The sequence below is a fragment of the Ammospiza nelsoni genome, chromosome Z, assembly GCF_027579445.1.
Source record: "Ammospiza nelsoni isolate bAmmNel1 chromosome Z, bAmmNel1.pri, whole genome shotgun sequence".
In the NCBI taxonomy this organism is placed as follows: domain Eukaryota; kingdom Metazoa; phylum Chordata; class Aves; order Passeriformes; family Passerellidae; genus Ammospiza; species Ammospiza nelsoni.
Window position 1 is genome coordinate 4,079,567 of NC_080669.1, and position 8,862 is coordinate 4,088,428.

At 39.5% G+C, this 8,862-nt stretch overlaps 1 protein-coding gene across 1 annotated transcript in view; it reads left to right on the forward strand.

Annotated features, from left to right (window-relative positions):
* MARCHF3 (membrane associated ring-CH-type finger 3) overlaps nt 1–3,195 on the forward strand; it is a 61,774-nt gene extending 58,579 nt beyond the window's left edge. The window contains exon 6 of the mRNA XM_059492167.1: nt 2,023–3,195. Coding sequence (XP_059348150.1) covers nt 2,023–2,181 — 159 coding nt within the window. The 3' untranslated portion in view covers nt 2,182–3,195. The remainder of the gene's footprint in view (nt 1–2,022) is intronic.
* Nucleotides 3,196–8,862: the final 5,667 nt, after the last annotated feature.

Below are 8,862 nucleotides of genomic sequence, written 5' to 3' on the forward strand. Positions count from 1 at the left end.
CAGCTGTAATTCCATTTAAAATTGTTATTTGAGGCAGTAGGAGATGGATGGGCTAAGGGAGCACTGTATTCACTTGAGAAGGACAAGGCAAGGAAGGCCTTTATGGGAGTGAATCACCAAATAATTGGAGCTGGGAGGCAAAATAACTTTCCTTTCAGTGAGGCAGGAAAGCCCCAGCCTGGGTTTGCCTCGGGGAGGGCTCCAGGCTCCCCTTGTGTGCAGGAAGGAATGGTCCCACACACAGAGAAGTGTTAATTTCATCGAATTCTTCAGCAGCACATGCCCTGTCACTTTCAGGAGTGGGAGAATCCTGTTACGCAGCTATGGCTGTGCAGGGAATAGGTTCAGAGCTGCGGGGTAAATTACACACAAGATGACACAATATTCCTTTAGGTCCTGGGGAAATGAAGAGAACTAAAACTTTGTTTTACTTCCAGTAAATCAGCCTTCTTTCTGTGGAGGCAAAAGCTGGCATACAGATTATTTACACAGCATGTTTGTCCCAGTGAGCAGTGAGCAGCAGCAGCAGGGCTGTTATTTTTAGCATCCCAGAAGGTGTTTTATCCCTCCCTCTAAAACAGACAAGTTATCCATAAAACACTGTTGCTTTTTACTCTGTATTTTTAACACCCACCGAAAAAGGCACCTGGTCCTCCCAAGAAGAAAACTCCAGACACCAAAAGGGGATTCTTACTTAGACTAAGATTTTATATTTAAATTTTACTTTTAAAAGTAATTTAATTTTAATTTAAATTTTTAAACTTTGCTTTCTCTTGTATAACATACATACCTAGTTTAACACTGCAGCTATTACTCAAAGAACCTCATGTTGTGCTGCTTGAAAACCCAACCTGAGCTCCAGTTCACTCTCCTGAAGCTGTCACTGCATTTTACAGGGCATCCCTTTGCAGGTGTTGGGGTGTTTTCACCCTCCTCACAACTCCAAGTGATTTCTGCTCCTCCTGCAGTGTATTTTGAGAAAAGATTTCTCATATTCCTTCACACACACTGCTCCACAGAAAGAGAAAGATGCAGGATGCTTTCCTTCAGGGGGAGGAGAGGAGGTTGAAAGTTGTGGGGATCAGTCTGAAGAGATGTCTTTACAAAAAACTGCTCAGTAAACCAAAGATTTATATGTTTCCCTCAGACAACTGCAAAAAGATCTAATTAAAAAAAATAAGTATTTTTTAGCCATTGTAGGACATAATTGAAAGGTACATTTCTTTAGTTAAAAGGTACATTTCTTTAGTTCTTTTTGCAGTATGGAAAGGATACAGTGCATGGGTCAACTCCTGCCCACAGCTCAAGAAGAAAACAATCATCACTTGGCACATTTCTCTCAAAATTTACAGTTTGTTCTTAGTATTTTTGTGGGGGTTTTTTTTGGTTTTTTGTTTGTTTTCTTTTAACTGCACATACACGTCCTCTTACCCAGCTACAACTCTCACAATGCTTGGCTGCCACTAAAACAAGTCGTAAACTATTTTTTAAAACATGAGGCCAAGCTACCTTGCATCTCCACAGCAACCACATATTTCCGCATAAAGGCTGAAACACCTGATAACAACCAGAACAAAAAATAATTTCCAGAGACAATCTAAATTGAGGCACACACGTTGTCAGCTCATTGCCTCTGTGCAAGCCCAACTTTGGTGCATTCAGCAGTAAAGTATTACAAGGTAAAACACACCTGTGTTCATCTGCCTGCAAACAATTACATTCTTAGTCAATTTAACAACCTGAGGCAAGAGAGGATGTCCCAAATTCTTGTTCCATCAATGCCAACAGCTCCTGGGAAAGGCAGAGGTGGGATGTCTGATTTTTCAGGCGGTAAAAAAGGGGAATGAGAGGTAAAACAGTCACAGGCTGCTTGTCTCCTGTGCTTTGGTAGCTTGGGCATGGTGGCTCTCTCTTTTCAGCAGTTCTCACCCATTCTGTCCCACTGGGAGGCACCTGGAGCCCCGTCAGGGCCCCCGCAGGGTGTCAGTGACTGAAGGCAGCTCGTGTCCCTTGTGTCCCCAGGTGTCCTTCAGGTACCACTGCCGGCTGTACCACGAGTGGCGTCGGAACAATCAGCGGGTGATGCTCCTCATCCCAAAATCTGCCCACGGCCCCTCCACCCAGCAGTCCCTGCTGGGCCTGCAGCCCCTCAAAAGGAGCTCCAAGGAGACAATCGTGTGATTTGGGCTGCAGCTGCACACTAAAGGAGGTTTGTTTTTCCTCAGACCCATAGGGGTCGGGCACCCAGCACCCAGGAATGTGCAATTTGGATTTACAGACTGAGTGCAGAGGGATAAACCACAGTCAGAATTCAAGTCGTGGATGATGCAGGCATCTGTGGCATTTGCTGAGCTGCCAAACGTGTTTAGTGAACAGGGACCCTATGGATTCTGCAAATATGTTAATTGTTGCATCATCGAGTGATGCAAACATTTTTATTGTTTAAAGTATTAAACTATGGTAATTAACAATGCAAAACAGGTTTAAAAAGTACTTTGTTTTCATGATTTCTTGCTCCTACAGTACTGTTTCTTTAGGCAGCTGGACAGTAACAAATATTTATTTCTGCTTCCTAAAGTGCAGCAATGGCATTTCCTCATTTGATTTTATCTGCAGGTCCATTATACCAATGTTTTGATTATTAAAATCTGTGTGCAATGAGCTCTACAAATTGGCACATTATTTAAATGCTACAAAGTGATTGGAAAATTGTATTACCCGTTTCCTATTTGGCAGGGAAGGTCTGACAGGAAGATTCTTCAGTTATGACTCTAGCATGCGCAAGAGAAAAATTACACAAATTGCAATAATCTTCCTGTCAAAAGTATTATAGTACATAGCACTCAGGAAAAAAAAAAAAAAAGATATTCTACTTTTCCACAAAGAAGCACCACATTCTTCAGTGAAGTGCACATTCTGCTGGTGTGAATTCAAACTTAGCCAACATATCCTGCATTTATACCAGGCTGAATTTAACTCTACAGCTTACTTTTGTGTAGGGAAAGCTCTGCATGCATAATGAATGAGATCATCGGATAAGTTTTAGGAAGCAGGGACACATCTTGCATGAAGAACAGCATTATTTTAAAGCAGCAGAAACTCCAGCTTGACAGGTAGGATTTGGGAGAGTGTGCAAACCCTGACCTCTCATGGTAGCACTGAGACAAAAAAAAAAAAATTAAAAATATTAAATAACACAGTCTTCTATGGAGACCAAATGGAATTTGGAGTGTAAAATCAGACCTTATTCCTGGGTGACTTTATCTGCTTCCCCTTGGTTTTATGCCTAATTCATTCAGCAATCCTTCACTCCCAGAAGAGACATACTTATTTTAAATAACTAGCAAAACCTCATTGCCAAATGCTGCTAGAATTAGAAATTGATACAGAGCCCTTCTGAGCAGATGAATTTCTTAGAATTGTGCATAGATGGCAGTACCACCATGCGCTTTGTTTTCCAAAAACTGCAGGAACTGAAAATCAAAAGGAAGACATAGCAGGAAGGCTAATAATTTGTTATTCATAAAGTTCAAGGTATTATGGGTATTTACCATCAGACAAGAAATTATCTGATGTTTTGTGTGTGCTCTGTGGGGGTGAAAAAACTTTGTACACAAAGCCAAATCTGTTAAATTTCTTTATTCTGTCTGTGGACCAGTCTAGCTGTGAGCATGTTATTTAACAATGTTCTTTGTGACTGTCAGTCATGGGGATAGGAGAATCATGGGGATATAAAGCAATAACAGCCTCATTCCAATAGAAAGGCACTTACACAACGAGCCAAGGTGTGTAGGAAAGCCATGAACCTGCAGATCTGTACTCATCAGTCTGACAAGGCTGGAGTTGCTCATGTTTGGCTGTGAATAAATGCTTCTCTTCCTGAGAAAACTAAACAAGGCTCTGAAGATAAGATCAGAGTCTCTGTGATAGCCTAAAACCTGTAATGCTTTATTTTTATTTTAATACTTCTTCCTAATGGTAAATAATTATTTGGAATGAAGACTGAACACTCACTTATGCAGAATTCCAGATTTTAAATAAATATCTGCTGGCCAGGGGTAAAGAAATAAAGCAAATCTAGCTGGGTCAGGATGCTGTCAGTGTTTTAATGCCTACAACACAGACTTTAGGTAAGCTTTGTTCTGAACGCTATTACCGCTCTCAAATTCTTTGAAAGAATTGTTATTCTTAATGAGTGCTATTGTTGGCTTTGCCTCATGAAACCACAAACCAGGGTGGATAGGGAATTAAGGGGCAAAACATTCAGGGAAACATTTGTTCAAGTGAAGCTGCAAGGTCTGTGCACAGAGATCAGCACAGTGGCTTGGCCCAGATCATCTGTGTTATTTCAATTTTTTTAAATTAGTTTTTTGGTTTTGGTTTTTTGTTTGGGTTGGTTTGTTATTTTTCGGTGTAAAGACATCTTTACTTACCTGAAGAAGGCATATTGAAGCAGATAGAGAGGAAAATGCATGGTCCAGTTCAGCACACACATCACTAACCCAGTTTCTGTGCTTGATGCAGCAGCACAGCAGAACTGTCTGGTGAAGTCACAGTAGTGTCCCATGGATTTTCTTGAGGAAAAAAAAGTGGCTGGAAAAATCCAGTCAGACACTTAACATTGCATTAAACTCATGAAAAAAAAAAAAATCCTTGTATTCTTCCTTTTTTCCCCTAAAATAGAAGAACTGGGAGGTGAGAGATGTTACCTCTTAATCCCACTCCTGCTCTAAAGATTTACAGACAGAAGGATCTCCCAGATGGGAGCTGATTTTTCTTCCAGGATTTGATGCTGTAGATGCCACACCAAGCCCAAATTTCCATAAAAAACTGATTACAGCAGATTAGTAAAAAAAATGATTGCAGAATATTTTCTACAACAGCAACAACACCCATTTCTGTCTGAATAGAAATGAAAGACAAAATTAGCCACAGCAGAAGCTGCAGCCAGCAAAGCTCTTGGTAGTACAATGACATTTTTGTTATGCTCTCCTTAAAAAACAAAATTAATTAAAGAACATATTTAAAGACAGGGTAAGTGACCACCTTTTTGTATTTTAAAAATGTCATTCAACTTCTCTCTCAGCAACGTTATGCTTTCTTCTCATGCAGCTGACCTTGTCATTTACATTCCTTTTCTAGGTAAGAAGTTACATGGAAGGAACAGTATTCAACAATATTTGAGCCAATATTTTCAGTTGCAAATGATAAAAGCAGCCTGTTCTGATTCAGTGTGATGAATATAATGCACAATGAGGAAGTTTTACTTTTTTATATAGTCTTTCCCCTGCAGGACTTGCCTATCACATTACAGGAAGATTGAGAAATACCCCAGCTTTCTGTTCAGCTGGAAGGAAGTCACAACAGAAGCAGTTATTAAAGATAATTCAGTTTTTGGTGTTGTTTGGGTTTTTTTTTTCGTTACTCAACTGAACAGTTCTGCCAGGCTGAGACCTCAAAATGCGCTTTACATTTCATTTATTTAAACCAGCTTTGCACCAGGACAAAGTCACACAGAGCAAAGTGACAACTCTGCAAAAAGGGACCTGGAGCCAATAAATGCAACTGGCCTTTGATGCAATGGGTACCAGCGGAAAGAGGTTTGAGAACAGGTACTGGCACAGACTCAGGCACTAAGAGAGTCAAAAAAGCTCTCCCTTTGAAATAAAAAAAAAAAAGAAAAAAAACCAAAACAAAAAAAAAAAGCCTGTTAATAATTAAACATCTTTATTTGCTACTTTTTGTGAGATGGCACTCGACTTAACACAGAACTGGTTAATTAAAGAATTAATGAAGCATTTTCCTTGCAAGCAGAACTGAACCCTTCCTCTTTACTGCCATTTATTGGGAATTCAAAAGTATCTTTAAAACTACAAGGCAAACTCATAGAATCACACAATTTTTAAGGTAGGAAAAGATGATGCATCGAGTCCAGCACCGCCACGTTGACCACAAACCATGTCCCCAGGTGCCACACCCATAGGTTTGGTTGGAAAACTCACAGGGGATATTTCCATCAGCTCCCCAGGCATCCCATTCCACCCCTTCAGTGAAGAAACTTTTCCTAATATCCAGTTTAAACCTTTCTTGGAGCTCCATGTGGTTGTTGTGAGCCCAGGGCAGGACCCAGCACTGCCCCTGGCTGTCCCTCAGCCATGGATCTGGCCTGTCCAGACCCCTCTGCAGAGCTCTCCTGCCCTCCAGCACATCCAATTTAGTGTTATCTCCACATTTACTTACAAAATTAAATTTACTTAATTTAAATTTATTATTTATCTCTATTGATCTGGAACACCCCAGATCAATAGAGATAAATAATAACCAGAGGTCGTCCCAACACTGATGGTGACATCTCACTGATCCACTGTGTTATTCCACATTTCAAATTTAAGTTTCATGTGCATTTCCAAATGAGACAGCTTTTTTAAAAAAATCAAGGGTTACATCTTAAAGCAGGTTACATTCCTTAACCTTCGTTCAGGTATTGAATCTTTTGCTGACAACCTCTCCTCCACACTTACTTCTGGCAAGGCTACTTCTGTCCTCCCTTTGGTGTTGAAAGATTACAAAACCAAAGGGAATTTTCTTTATTCTAGGTGTACCAAATACTTTCCCAATAAAACTTGTCAAAATAGAGACCAAATGTTGATATCCTATGTACAAAATGCCCTTAGGAGCAACAACAAAACAAACCAACCTCAAAAACAAGATGCTGCAGTTGCAGGGGAAATCAATGTCACAGTTTAATCCCATAGCTTCTATTATTATGCAGAAAGTAAGACTCGCTTGCCAAAAATAATATTTTTTGTTCTAAAAGTGCAGAACCGCTACAAAAACACACATCCAAGAGTTAATTTTTAATTGTAGGAAAATTCTATCAGTCAATCATCTTAAGCTGTAATGTGCCTTACTGATGCCCCAAACGCAGCTTTTCTTTGGGGTTAATCACAGCGTTTTCATCACACAGGAATCCTGTATTTACGCAAACCTCCTAAAAAGAAACCAGGAGATCAGCAAAAGGCTCTGAGGAATAAATGCACACCAAGCAAAACCTGAGATAAAATAGCAAACTTCTGCCATAATCCTGTGATGGAGCTAGTTGAGTATTATAAATAATTAAGTGTCCCAGCCTTTCCTCGATGTCCAGGAAAGGCTAAATAAGCATTCACATCCATCACACTCAGCCTCCACTCCCTTTCTAAAAACCACCAGCTATTACCACTTGTCCTCTTTGGGATAGGGGCTTTAAGAGCTTTTATTCTCCATCAACTACTTGATTTCTTTGCCTGGAGAAAAATCCTTCATAGTTATCTCATGGCCATTTCCGTAAAAGCAGCTGCATTTAACCTGAAGTACAGATACAGCTTACAGCGCAATATGAATATGAAATGCAGTGTTTCACAGATAAAAACCATCCTCTTCAATCCAGAAACCCCTAAATTAGTATCAAAATGATACACTGATAAGATAAATTTTCATGGGAAAAAAATTTAACTAAGACTAGCATTTAAAATTGCATAATTTATAGAAGGAAATGAATAATTAGCATCTGTTGAACAGAATTTACTGATTAATTTCTCTGCCCATATTTTGCTGTCTGCTTGGACCAATGTGATGCAAAATCATGAACAAGGAAAAACAAAGCAAAAGCCAATTTTCAGCACAAAACTGCTGTCAACAGCACCATTAACTAATTTGGACCCGTTTTGACTACACTGGAGTTTTTATAATGAACACTGGAAAAAAAGAATGCAGTTCACAGGTTTGCTGCACAGGTCAAACCACTTGTTTCCTAAATTCCTAATCTGTTTCTTACATGAGTGAGTGTATTTGAGCAAAACCATTTCTGGTAAAATGTTTATCCAGCTGCAAGCAGTAAATTGCCAAGGAGTTTTCACCTGTAGAGGATGCAACTTTCTAATGCCAGAACCAAGGATAATCAAGTTATGGAAATTGCAGGGAAGTGCAGGGAGTGTTGGGCTGTTGCTGTACAAGTATTAAAAGAGAACAAGCAAAACAAGACCTCCACCTTGTGGCAGCATGTTTCACAGTTGTGTTTCCCAACACTCCCTTCTTCCAATTTACAGTAATTCCAGCCACAGCAATGAAAAAAGGAAGAATTATTCTAAAATCTGCATTTCTCCCATTGTCGTCAAAGAACAGGGTCTACAAAAGCTATAACCAAGAATTTGATCATGCAAGAAGGTGCCTACCATAACTTAAGAATTGTCCATCAACCCCTCCCTTTCTACCTTCTGCTGGCACATGGTTGAAATTCCACCAGAAAAGGGCTCATCCAAGGTGAAAGACATGCTAAAAAAACCTTAATTTTGCCATGAAAAAAACCAGTCCAGTCAATTAAAAAAAAATTCCAATAAACTTCCATAATTCTGGCTATGCATTTAAAACAATACATTCAGGCTAAGTCAGAGATAACTATTTTACAGCACTTTTAAATTTCTCTTTATATTACTGTGTTCGCTCACATTGCTTAGGCCTGGTACTTGCAGGATGCAGTAAAAGCCAGTCCAGGAAGAACAGAACCATCAGCCAAGATGAGCACAAATGCAACAGAGTGTGAATAAAGCTCTAAAGAACTGATTTCCCAAATGTGAAGCAGTATCAGTCATTATTCAGAAGAAATCTTTGCACCTCAAATGCCAGTGTTCCATTTAATGGATGTTTCTTCAGCTTCAAAGCCCATCAAATGTTAAGGATTCAATGCTCATTCAACTTTGAGCTCAGCTCTAGGAAGAAACAAATTCCAAAAACTTTACTCTGCAGCACAGACATACTTTATTAAAATGTTTCTCAGACATTAGAATAATGTGAAAAGGACAGAAAAACTTTCAACATTAGCAA